The sequence below is a fragment of the Dinoponera quadriceps genome, unplaced genomic scaffold, assembly GCF_001313825.1.
Source record: "Dinoponera quadriceps isolate SergipeBrazil2010 unplaced genomic scaffold, ASM131382v1 scaffold5499, whole genome shotgun sequence".
Lineage (NCBI taxonomy): Eukaryota > Metazoa > Arthropoda > Insecta > Hymenoptera > Formicidae > Dinoponera > Dinoponera quadriceps.
This window is the reverse complement of record NW_014559924.1, coordinates 72,437-86,632: the sequence shown is the minus strand read 5'-3', so window position 1 is coordinate 86,632 and position 14,196 is coordinate 72,437. Positions and strand designations below refer to the sequence as shown.

At 34.4% G+C, this 14,196-nt stretch overlaps 1 protein-coding gene across 1 annotated transcript; it reads right to left on the bottom strand.

Moving 5' to 3' along the window:
* Window positions 1–5,888: 5,888 nt before the first annotated feature.
* On the bottom strand, window positions 5,889–10,763 carry LOC106750575 (aminopeptidase N-like; the record flags this gene model as incomplete). The annotated part of the gene is made up of 10 exons (XM_014631015.1): window positions 10,759–10,763; window positions 9,392–9,871; window positions 9,012–9,195; window positions 8,546–8,687; window positions 8,070–8,151; window positions 7,414–7,787; window positions 7,054–7,328; window positions 6,696–6,886; window positions 6,269–6,571; window positions 5,889–5,958 (listed from the first exon to the last, which is right to left on the bottom strand). Coding segments are annotated over exons 1-10 (2,106 nt in total), but the record flags the coding sequence as incomplete, so codon positions are not given.
* Between the last annotated feature and the right edge of the window lie 3,433 nt (window positions 10,764–14,196).

The following is a 14,196-nucleotide window of genomic DNA, read 5'->3' as shown; positions in this document are numbered from 1 at the left end:
GTCACGATAGCGACAAAATTTTATTGGCATAACCGAATTAGAGAATTGTCGTAGCTAAAGAAATAGAAATAGTTACAGAAACAATTTTGTTGCTAGTATAAAAAAATTTCACTGCATGAATTTATTCTTCGGACACGTTAATTTGCTGTTAGAGCAAAAATATTGTTTTCTTACATTTCTTAATTTTTTCTTTTTTATAGTAAAGTAATGTTGAGGTCCAACAAAATATATTCAGCAAAATAAAAGGCAATAAATATTCTTAATACATCGTTTTCTATCGACGTAATATCTGACAGATTTTGCTGCGACAGCATAAAATTTTCTGTGCCAGCAAATTATTTTTCTCCGTGTATGTTTGTGAATTAAATAATGAAACAATTATTCGACTATAATTAAAATTTTAATATAATCAGGAATACTTTTTCTTACCGTTTTAATCCAGGAACAGTGTCAGCAGTAAGTATAGTTATAATAACGAATTGATCAGTGAAGGCCTGAAGGTCCTTAAATACTCGCATAAAAAGACTTTACATCGACAAACACAGGCGACACATATCGGTGTCCCGACAAAATAAATTATCGTTCCGTTTCAAATTCCAAATTATTTGTCCCGTCTTTAGCGATCGTTATCGCAAACTTCGTGCAACAATATAGAAGTTATTGTGTTGTTTATTTTGCACGAGATCGATCGACTTTAAAGCTCTTGGCATCTTGTATTTAAATTTCAAATCATTTGTCTTATCTTATAGTGGCGATATCATAATCTTTGTTCAGAGGTAACAGAATTATTGAATTATTTACTTTGTTTCAAATTGATCGACCACAAATCAAAGAAATCTTATTTTGTTTAATTAACCTTTTGCACTCGAGGGCTCCGGAGCAGAGCCATTTAAAATTTGTCTTCAAACTCGAGGGCTCCGCTATGGAGACAATGCAAATAATTTTCAGTTCATAACATAAGGACAAAGACAAATCGAAAAAACTATTGTATATAGGATATTCCGCTCTTGCTATTTGCATTGTCTCCATAGCGGAGCCCTCGAGTTTAAAGACAAATTTTAAATAGCTCCGTTTCGGAGCCCTCGAGTGCGAAGGGTCAATAACAGTTGTGTGCAGATCAGTGTCGATCATGATTGAAATAATGAATATATGATACACAATAATTGATGATAATAGTGATAATAATAATAATAATAGTGATGATGATTATGGTAATGGAACGAACTTATTCAAGAAGGAAAAAAATACGAAGTAAATAGATGCAAAGTTAACGTGCAAAGTTAACATTAAAATTTATTTGTACGATTTAGGACACACGCACAATTGTTAAATTTAATCAACAGTCATTTATTGATTGATCAACATTTCTTTGTAGAAATGTTCCTGCTATCGTGGAAATGTTTAACGAAGAACTTTTTCTGCTTTTATAACTGAGATACAATGCAAATGCATGGCTAAACCACTGTTGAGACCACGTTATTGGGCTGACGAAACTCTCAATGCACTGTCGTGCGATTTGGCTAGCTACTACCGTTCCATACTGCAAGTTTGCGTCCGGGAAAATGCAAATTTGGTTCGTAAATGAGATCACTTTCTCTGAAAGTTGTTTTTAAATGAGACAATCATATTGGGAGTCCCTTCACATATTCATCGTAAAGATTAAAATACTTCGACTCTATTAAGAATTCGGGATAGCAAAAATTCCATCCGTCGAAGCTAATTTCTATATAAAATGGCTAAACATTTGTATGTATTTTTTACTATACTTTTACATACGAGGGCAGTCCGATAAGTANTACTTAGCCTACAAAAGAAAAACGAAAATTTTGGAAAAGTGGCGATTTATTTCTCAACATAGTCTCCTTTTAGCTCAATACACTTGACCCAGCGATACTCCAACTTTTTTAACCCATCTGAAAAATATGTTTTCTCGAAGTCTGCAAAGTAGGCTTCCGTGGCGGCGATGATCTCCTCATTCGACTCAAATTTCTGCCCGGCGAGTGACTTTTTCAAGTTTGGAAACAAAAAAAAGTCGCACGGGGCCATGGAGAATACGATGGATGGGGCAGCAGTTCGTAGTCTAATTCGACCAATTTGGCCGTGGCGACGGCGGAGGTGTGAGCCGGTGCGTTGTCATGGTGGAAGAGAGAATACTTTGCAGACTTCGAGAAAACGTATTTTTCAGATGGGTTAAAGAAGTTGGAGCATCGCTGGGTCAAGTGTATCGAGCTAAAAGGAGACTATGTTGAGAAATAAATCGCCACTTTTCCAAAATTTTCGTTTTTCTTTTGTAGGCTAAGTACTTATCGGACCGCCCTCGTATATATAACGTGACAACTCGCGACAAATGTATCGAATTCCGGAATGTTGAGAGAATATCTTCTCGTAATTCCTTATTTTCATAATATTCTAATGAAGCGTATATATTACCTGAAAACTGCGAATCCCCAAGCTCCCACGGCTTTGCCTGGCAAGTTTCGATAAAAGAGAATACGTATTGTCATATTTCTCCACATTTTGCCCGTGTAAACTCTTAAAAAGCCGTTGGCCTTTTTAGCGATCTTTCGGACCGCAATAATATTCTTTTCCACGTTCCTCGCATAGCACAATTTGACATTGTTCTGTGTCAAATAATCCATATTGTTTTCAACAAGCGTGATCGTCACTAGGTAAACGGGCAGGACAAATGTAAGATCCGTCCTTTTTGTTTGTTGTGCTGAGACTTCTGGAGCTGAGCTTCTATTCCGAAATTGAACGTTTCGTTCTTATACGGTATATTTGAGAAGGCCTGAACTCTGGCTGAATGCACGATGGAAATGTTGAAAGTTGCCTTGAACGTTGGCTGGTCCCAGCTTGGCAACAAGCGTCGAGCACCAGTCGGTTCGAAAATAATTATGTACAATACGTTGACCTAGTTGCATTTCAACGATAACATTTCGTAGACGTCTACGTTGCGTTTCTCAGTTTTTACCGTTTTTACAGTTTTTAAATGTCTCATTTCTAAAAAATTAATCCATGAAATTGGGGTAAAGTGCGAACCGATCATGGCATTTTCTATATTTCTTGCAAATTCTTCACAAACAAAATGCGATATCGCGAAAGCTCGTGTTTTCTTACAAACTATAATGATTGCAGCACTATCGAAAGGAATTCTTTAAAACCACAAACGCAAAATTTTCATTAGTCGCGGCGACATTCCCATGGTCCTATCCACACACGTATCAATCGTATCGTTTTTCTTTTCCAATCGTACCGTCAGAACAGTATCCACGGAAACGTACGAATATGTTTCTAAATTATGAATTAGACTTAAAACAAAATGCGGAACGGTCGATCTTACGGTAAAGCTATCAACGGCTGCGTGGAAATATGTGGAAATATTTGACGAGTGTTCGGGCGTAACGTCAGCCATGTTATGAAGAGCACAAAAAGCTGAAGATAAAACAGTATTATTATACTCTATATTATTATCGTTTAATTCATCATGCAGTTGTTTTTGCAGACGTCTTCGTTGCGTTTCTCAGTTTTTACACCATCGAAAGGAATTCTTTGAAAACACGAACGCAAAGTTTTTAGTTAGAAGTAATCGTAAGAACGGACGGTTATTTGTATCTATTAGATTGGTGCAAATGAAATGGCCGTTTATAAATATAATGTTGAAACTTGTATTTTTCAAATTTAAAACTTACATAACTAATCAAAATAGCTTCCTCTTACTTCAATACACTTCTGCCAAAGTGATCCAAGTGCACAAAGCACTTTCAAAAAAAATCTAGAGAGTGTGAATCGATAAACTCCTTAAACGCATTTTTCACACTTCCTTCTTCATTGAAATTTTTGCCGGCCAAAAACGCATCCAGATGCTTGAAAAGATGATAACGTCATCAATGACGGAAGGTGCGTGTCCGCGAGACAAATTGTCGAGATTTGTGTTCCCAGAACGAAATTTTTCAAAACAATGTCTCGTCGTTCTTTCACTTACAGTACCTTCACCAAATGCAATATGAATCTTACGCGTTGCCTCGGCTGCAGTATGACCAAGTTTGAACTCGTATAAGTAAATTATACGAATTTTTCTATTTTCCATCACAGCGTTAATGCAAACTTCTATGATTAACAGTACAATATAGAAATAAGGTTATGTGCGTTAAATCACATGTGGATCATGTACTTTTCACACAGTATATATACACCGTCCTCTGTATGAAAGAAAAGTAATCTATAGAAGTGGGAAATTCAAAATACTGAATACGACCATTTCATTTGCATCAAACTAATAATTGAAAAAAACGTTTAGGGCAAAGGTTAAGGTACAAAATATTTATCTCACAAATATATCCAACAATTGGCTTATGAATTTGCAACGGCAAGTGATAATAGAGTATACCGAGTAGTGAGCAAGTTGCCGAATAGTCGTGAGTAATATTTTCCTCCGCGGCGGCAAGTATCAGGCCGGTGCTGAAGAATAATCTGTAAAACGCCAGGCCATTTCTCGTTCCTGGATCTGCAAAAAAGTTTCTCTTTTTGACAAGGGAGAAATGTGTACATACACGCACACATGTACAGGGAAAAGAATAATTTTGCTGCTTTAACGAAACAATCGTCGTTACTTTTGCATATTCGTTGCATTAGAGATAAAATTTACTTGCCATAGCCAAATTAGAGAATTGTTCATAATTAAAGCAGAAAAACAGTTTCGTTGCTACAATAGAAAAAATTTGTCGTGTGAATTTGTCCTTAGAACATGTTAATTTGCTATAAAGATAAAATAGTGTTTTCCTATCAAATTACTAATTTGTTCTTACAGCGAAATCATTTTTAAATGCAGCCAAATTTATGAATGGCAATTAATATTTTTAACAAATCGTTTCGCTATTCACACATATAATAATTGACAAATTTTGTTGCCACAGCATAAAATTAGCTATGCCAGTAAATTATTTTTCTCCTTCTATATTCGTGAACTTAATTAAATAATAAACTAATTAATCAAAAACAATTCAGAATTTTAATGTATTCGAAATTGATTTCTCCTACCATTTCAATCCAAGAACGGTATCACTCGATGTCGTCGCAATATCGGTTTGAACAGTGAGCAGAATCTGAAGGTTTATAAATATCTCGCAGAGAATAGCGATAGACACGGATAACATATATTGTCACCCAGACGTAACAAACAATTATTCCGTTACAAAAAATAATTAGTTGTTCTGTCCTTTCTGGTCGTTATTGTTTGTTTCGTTTAATAATAATGGAATTATCTATTCTTTGTGCGAGATCGATCGACTATAAGTCAACAATACTTAACGTTTTGTTAATTAATTATTGTCGTGTGCACATCAACGTCGATGACGTTTGAAATACACGACATATGTTAATTGATGATAATAATAATAATAGCGACAATAATAATAACAATGATGATAATGCAACGAACTTACCCAAGAAGGTAGGAGCTATGAAGTAAAAAAAAGCCAAATTAATATGCAAAGTTAATAATAAAATTTATTTGTACGATTTAGGACAAGTATACAATTCTTAAGTTTATTTAATAGGCATTCGCTGATTGATCAGCATTCATTTGTAAAATTATCATAGTGGAAACGACTAATGAACCGCTGCTTTTGTTCATCTATTTGATATTCTCGGTAGGCAATCCAATCTATAAGTTGGTCCCTCAAACTAGGTATTTCACGTATGTATTGTGATATCTAAAGCAGATTATAATACACCAATTAACATTACTTCGGCTTGCCCTCAGAAAACTTTGTAGCGGCGTCTTACATAATAGTTGCAAAATAGTACGCGCGGCGCATGTGCACTTAATTGAAATTAATTTAGAATGTGCGCATGAATAAGAGTGGGATGTGTAAGATCGTGAAATTTACCTCGTCAAGTTGACACTTGGAGTACACGCTCATATAAATGTGAGTTATTTTCTCCACGGCGGTCATGTGACTGTAACATTCATGGAACAGATTAGCCTTAATGTATCACGACAAACATATACAGGATGAAGCATTTATTATCGCTACTTCAAATATATTCAAGAATAATAAAAATAATTGATTAACTACTAAATGAAAATAAGAAAAGTTAACATTTACACAAGGTGTTCGAAATGATGACCATTGCTATTAATTTTCCGTCAGAGATAGGTTTTTCTCCTACTGTCATATTTTGAAGATAATCAAGATGGTAATAATTATATTGCTCCACTCTGTAAGATTGCAAATGTGGTAGAGAAGAAAAAAAGAAGGCTCCTTACCCTGGCAGTATATTGTTGAAATTGCTCAAGATAAAATCGAGTATTTTAGGTTTTCTAGCATGCATCTTCACAAAATCGCGGAAGAATTTTTTTAACTGAACGCTTTCGTCCTGTGTCGCTTCAGTTTTGAGTAGGAACATTTCTACTTCTTTCCGGAGCAAGTCATCGTCTTCGACACAAATCATATATTGAAAAATATCTTTGTTCTGTGTGCGCAAAGCAGACAGAAGTTCAGATAAAGTGTAATTGTGTACGTGCATCAGACCCGCGCAATACATCCAGTCGTTCCACAACGGCGACGTGCTACGTAGAAACAAATAAAAAAGAATTGCAATAAATATTTGGCCGCAGTACCAGCCACAATCAAGTAGTTCTATCAAATATTGTAATAGTTGAATATGGGATTCCCGTTTATTTAGATAATTACCCTTCATTTTTGGGACCATGGATGTATACCTTCAGTTTGTCGTGTGCTTTTTTTCTGCAATTATCGTGCCCATGTCTGCAGGCCCAATTCAGGAGTAATAATCTCAATGCTTTCAACATATCATCGTCTTCAAGATTCTCATAATATCCTATCTTCATCAAAACCGAATCCATGATTTTCAACATGAGATTCTGGAAGAATCGTTAAGTAATATTAATTTTTCGTACATTGCGCGTGTGTTACTTCGAAAATTTTATGCTTGAAAACTTACGTGTACTAGAACTCATTGTCATAGTATCGGAATATTTTTATCTTTGTTATTATGCAAAGAAGGAAAGAAAAAAGAAGAAAAATATACCTTGAAAAATGTACTTTCTGGGATGTTGAAGAATGGTGACGCATAATGCAGAACGTTCATCATACTGTGCCATACTATAAAATTCGTCTCTTTCTGTAAGTAACTAATCAGATCGTAAAAGATTATATAATTAAAGGTTCCGTCCATTAGAATATGGTACGCATCATCGATGATTTGAGCACGATTGAGAACATGTATTTTCGTATGATCCTCGTTATTCAGATGCTTCACGATTTTCATCCAATTACCAGTATCGTAATAGACGCGATAGTAGCCTATCGTAGAAATAACGAATTAGTCCTCCTTTCAATTTTATTGTAATGAGCGTGTGATAAAATTGAATAAACGATCGGTACACACCGAAGTGTTGCCTGTCAAATATAAAGTAATTTTCTGGTTCGCCTCCTTGAATAGTGAAAGAAGTGTTAACGTTCTGCAATAAATCGTCAGTCGTCAACTTTAAAGGAGAGGAATCTAGCAGGAAACGAATATGTGGTGGTGTCCCGAATATTATTGGTATTGGCCAGTCGTATTTGTAACTAAGAATTGCAACATCTATACTCTTGTCGTTATCATTTTGTACAGCAATCAATGTTGGAAAACTTCTTTGGGAGAACCACATATGCATCATCTTCGATATTTCCCAGTAAGAATCTATATGTTCCTCAGGTAATGCTTGCATTTTTTTCTGCAGAATCCTCAAGAAATTGATTGGTGTAGCGGAGCCGTATGCACTGTTTAAGTAAAATATATTTTACAACATTAGAGCCGTGCAAATATCGAACGATATAATAGCTTGAAGAAAGTAACGAAATAATTCAGCTTTCTATTTTACTAAATATTATTCATTTATCCATAAATATTTATTTACCCAGGAATTCCAGAGATTTATCACATCTTTGAATTTGATGTATGTTGAATTGCGATGATGCATCATTACATTTCAAATGATAAATTTTGATAAACTTTGCTGTATTGCATATAATTGTCATGTTATATTGTGACGCATTACTTACTATTTCCGTATATACCGAGCAAGTGCACGTTGCAATACTTCCTCTGTGGCGATAACTTCCAACATCTTTAACATAGCACATGCTGGAATATAATACATCATAAAAAGTGAAAAAATTAAATAAATTTTACAATATTTTAAACAAATTTATAATATATTATAATACAATGTGCATTTTCATGATTATTTCGCAGTCTTTTTCGATATAATGTACGAATATTAGTTTTAAAATGGTTAAATAAATTTCCATTGGATTATATAATATAATTAAATTTTAATATTGAATAAATTAATAAAATAAATTACTGACGCATATTAAACAGGCGTTAAAATGTGTTTCAAATTTTGTGCTGTTTGTATTCGACATTTTACGAAAGATCATCCGAGTTATATTTCATTTATATGACATTACTTTCACCTTGTCTTGAAGCAACGGGCATAATTTATGATTACATTGCGACTTTTGTGCGTTTTTACCTTTCTTATGAATGAGAGAAGAATAAAACGGATCATAATCGTCTGTGAGAGCTGGCATTCTTAGCTCTTTATCATTATGCATTGCAGGCAATATAACTTGTACCACAAAAAATTGCATCATAATATCCGGATCATATTCTTTCTGAAATTAAAAATCGGAAAAGATAAAAACAAAAATCAGATATCAGCAAAAAATTTCATAATATAACAATAACATATGATATCTACGCGTGACATGGAATAGTTTAATTTTTACTGAATATTTTGAATTTCGGGAAAGCATTATAACATTTGAAGAATCACCGTTATATTTTTTTCTCTCATCATAATTTTTTTCTATATCAATAATAGGTTCATCAAGCCTTATAGCCAAGCCTTCTCAACAACGCCCACAAGCGACTTTTTAACTACCCAATTGCAACCATGTGTTACCGATGATAGCGGGACAAGAAAAAAAGAAAATCACCTTTCCAGCTATTTTATAACTGAGATACGTTGCAAATGCACGGCTAAACCACTGTTGGGACCACGTTATTGGGCTGACAAAACTCTCGATGCATTGTCGTGCTATTTGGCTAGTTACTGTTTTCCATATTGCAAATTTGCGTCCGGGAAAATCGAGGATTCGCTTGTAAATGAGATTATTTTCTCTGAAAATCATGTTTTCAAATGAGTCAGCTGTGTTTGGAATGTTAAAATTCTATGCGTTGACAACGATTTCTCTATGAAATGACTGTACTTCTGTATATATATGCAACTGAAACGACCGTGACAAATATATCGAATTCCGGAGTGTTGAAAGCATCTCTTCTCCTCATTTCCATAATATTCTAATGAAAAGATTACCTGAAAACTGCAAATCCCCAAGCTCCTATGGCGTTGCTCGGCAAGTCTCGATACGACAGAATACGCAATGTCATATTTACGCACATGCGGTGTGTGTAAGTATTTAAAAAGCGATTGGCCGCTCTAACGATCCTTCGTACGATTCGCATGTGTTTCCCCGTGTCCCCCGTGTAATACAATTCGATGTTATTTTCTGCCGTATTATTTGCAACGTTGCCGATAATCGCGATCGTCACGAGGTAGGTGGACATGACAGGAGTAATGTGGAAGTCCGTCCTTTTTGTCCTTCGTGTCGGAACTTTTTCAACTTCCTCCCCGGAGGAATTAGACGTTTCATCCCTATGCGGCATGTTCGAAAAGACTTGGACTTTGGGTGAGTGCACGACGGAGATGTTGAAGGTAGCTTTGAATGTTGGATGATCCCAGCATGGGAACAAGCGTCGAGCACCCATCGGTTCGAAAATCGTTATGTACGCTGACCTAGTCTCATTTTAACAATAATATTTTCATCACGACAGAACCTTCATCCCGTTTCGAGACATTAATATCATAAATCACTAAATCCATGCTCTTTTCACCATAGGTGAGATTTGGACAACGTTATAGGTATTTTATAATTAAAATTTTTCAATAAATTAATCAACCAGCGTTTTTTGATAAATATACGTTATTCTCGTTTAACACGCTTACATCGCGCTGGAAATGTTTTGCTTAGTTTTTTTCATACGCATGTTATTTGTTTATTTTCTTCTTAGAAAAGCTGGATCTTCGTTATTATATGACGTAAATAAACGTTAATACGACGAATCAAAGTCAAGCTTTTCTAAGAACAAAATGAAGAAATATCACGCGTATAAATAAATCAAACCAAAATTTCTGGTGTGATATAAGCGAGTTAAATTAAAATCTCGCATATTCGAGGTACCTATAAGTAATGTCATTTTTTTTAGGTTATATAAACATTGCCACCTCGTTCGTTGTTTGTAATTTATTATTACATAACCTATATACTAATTACATTTATTGATATTTAATGTGCTTATTTTGAAATTTTGAGAGAATTTAACGTAAAATAAAATAAAATTTTGTATAAGTAACAAAAAACGACATTATTTACGGGTATCCTTAATATTTATTGAAATACGCTGGCCGATGAATCGAGTCAAGTGAAATATATAGACATATATATAATAATAATGAAGATATAGAAATATGTAGAAAATGTAACTCGGACATAATGACGAGCTTATCAGTTCGATGGAGACTAAAAATTCGGAAACGTTATACAAATTCCTCAAAATATCACGCTCGATAAGCAACGTAGCGGAAACCGTTTTTTCTGTATTTTATCTGCTTATCTTACTCACCCCATGGTTTTTAAAGGGTTTCTAGTTACAACGAGACCCTGGGTTTTATGTGAAGTTGCTTCGAAGTTTATATTTAGCGTGTAATTTCCAGTTGACAATTTCTCGCTAAATTCAAGAGCCAGCATTTGCGACAAATTGCAATATGTAAAATCCGTCCAATTTACGATGGTATATTGACTATTATGGCTCTCTTCATGCTTCAGAAGCCTCAGTGTTGTGAAATTTATGGTCAAATCGTAAACGTGAAAAATAATGCTCGTAGTTTCAAAAGTTACTTCGAGGAGTATGCTACTGTACCCGACGAAGACGTCTCGCTTTTGTGTCAGCGTGATATTGTAATGTCGTGGTACTACATACAACGGTAAACGATAATGGGATAAGCAAATCGCCGGAGACTCGCTGATATTATTTGGCTGTGAAACGGTCGTGAATATCAGTCCGGCGCCGAACAAAAGTCCGAAAAACGCCACGCCAGTTCCCGTTCCTGGTATCTGCAAGAACGTTTCCCTTCTTGACAAAGAAGAAGAGACAAAAGACGTACACGCGCACATACGTGCGGGAAAAAATAATTTTGCTGTTTTAGCAAAATCATAATTGTCACGATAGCGACAAAATTTTATTGGCATAACCGAATTAGAGAATTGTTCGTAGTTAAAGAAACAGAAATAGTTACAGAAATATTTTTGTTGCTAGTATAAAAAAATTCTGCTGCGTGAATTTGTTCTTCGAACACGTTACTTTGCTATCAGAGCAAAAATATTGTTTTCTTACATTTATTAATTTTTCCTTTTTTATGGTAAAGCAATGTTGAGGTCCAACAAAATATATCCAGCAAAATAAATGGCAATAAGTATTCTTAATACATCGTTTTGCTATCCACGTAATATCTGACAGATTTTGCTGTGACAGCATAAAATTTGCTGTGCCAGCAAATTACTTTTCTCCGTGTATGTTTGTGAATTAAATAACGAAGCAATTATTTGACAATAATTTACAGTTTTAATATAATCAAGAATTGCTTGCTTTTTCTTACCATATCAATCCAGGAACTGTATCAGCAGTCAGTGTAGTTACAATAACGAATTGATCAGTGAAGACCTGACGGTTCTTAAATACTCGCATTAAAGGGCTTTACATCGACAAACACAGGCGACGCATATCGGTGTCCCGACAAAATAAATTATCATTCCGTTTCAAATTGCAAATTATTTGTCCCGTCTTTAGCGATCGTTATCGCCATCTTTGTGCAATAATATTGAAGATATTGTGTTGTTTATTTTGCACGAGATCGATCGACTTTAAAGCTCTTGGCATCTTGTATTTAAATTTCAATATCATTTATCTTGACTTATACGGACGATATTATAAATTTCGTCCAGCGGTAACAGAACATTATTGAATTATTTACTTTATTTCAAATTGATCGACCATAAATCAAAGAAATCTTATCATGTTTAATTTATAACAGTTATATGTGAATCAGTGTCAATCATGATTGAAATAATGAATATATGATACACAATAATTGATGATAATAGTGATAATAATAATAACAATAGTGATGATGATTATGGTAATGGAACGAACTTATTCAAGAAGGAAAAAATACGAAGTAAATAGGTGCAAAGTTAACGTGCAAAGTTAAAATTAAAATTTATTTATACGATTTAGGACACACGCACAATTGTTAAATTTAATCAACAGTCATTTATTGATTGATCAACATTTCTTTGTAGAAATGTTCCTGCTATCGTGGAAATGTTTAACGAAGAACTACTTCTGCTTTTGTAATTGAGCCGAAAGGTAATCGAATATTTGACTGAATCGAAAGGTAATCCAATATTTGACTGAAAGTTCCACTTTCAAGCTGGGTATTTCTACTTCGTACTGCAATATCTGAAACAAAATTTAATACATCAATAATTAACATTTTATTTTAGCTTACTCTCTGAAAACTACGTCACGTAATCATTTACATATTAGATGCAAGGTAGTATACACAGTACATGTGCATCTAATTGAAAATTATTTAGAATATATGCATAATTAGTAGAACAAGATTGTGAAATTTACCTTGTCAAGTTGGCACTTGGATTACACGCTCATAAAAATGTGAATTATTTTCTCCATGGTGGTCATGTGATTTTAACATTCATAGAGCAGATTAGCCGCAAAGTGTCACGACAAACATCTACAGGATGCGGCAATAAATATTACCATTTCACATGTATTTAAGAATGACGAAAATAATGTTTTAACGACTAAATGAAAAGATGAAAAAAGTTTATATTTACCTTAAGTGTTTCGGAGTAAGTGATATCAACGCGATTTCCCTTAAAGATAAATTTTTTCTACCACTCTCGTATTTCGAAGATATTCAAGATGGTAATTATTATATAAGTCACACTCCGTATACGGTAGCGAACATTGTAGAAAAGAAAGGAAAGGACAGCGCTTCACCTCGGCAGTAAATTATCGAAATTGTCCATGATAAAATCGAGGACTTTAGGCTTTCTAGCGTGCCTCTTCACAAGTTCGCGAAAGAATTCTCTCAAATCAATACTTTTGACTTTGTCGAGGACCGGATTTTAGCAACATCATAAAAACGATGAAATGTTGAAAGCTATGAGATTATTACTCCTGAATTGGGCCTGCAAACATGGTCACGATGAATGCAGAGAAAATGTCCACAACAATCTGATGGCACACATGCATGATCCTGAAAACGAATTGTAATTATCTAAGTAATCGGGAATCCCATATTCAATTATTACAACGTTTCGCAGAATTGATTGTAACTGGAACTGCGGCCGAATATTTATTCTTTTTCGTTTTTCCATATTCTGCAAAGCATTTCATAGTGATGAATACTCGGTTTTTAGCAAATGTCTCATTTCTAAAAAATTAGTCCATTAAATTGGGATAAGTACGAACGGATCATGGTACTTTCTATATTTCTTGCAAATTCTTCACAAACGGAATGCGATATCGCGAAAGCTCGAGCTTTTTACAAATTATAATGATGGCCACACCATCGAAAAGAATTCTTTGAAAACAGGAAAGCAAAATTTTTAGTCAGACGTAATCATAAGAACGGACGGTTATTTATATATGATTAAAAAAAACGTTTAGGGCAAGGGTTAAGGTACAAAATATTTATTCTACAAATATACCCAACAATTGGCTTATGAATTTGCAACGGCAAGTGATAATAGAATATACCGAGTAGTGAGCAAGTTGCCGAATAATATCTCGCGAGTAATATTTCCCTCTGCGGCGACAAGTATCAGGCCGGTGCTGAAGAAAAATCCGTAAAACGCCAGGCCATTTCTCGTTCCTGAATATGCAAAAAGGTTTTTCTTTTTGACAAGGGAGAAATGTGTACATATACGCACACATGTACACGGAAAAAAATAATTTTGCTGCTTTAACGAAACA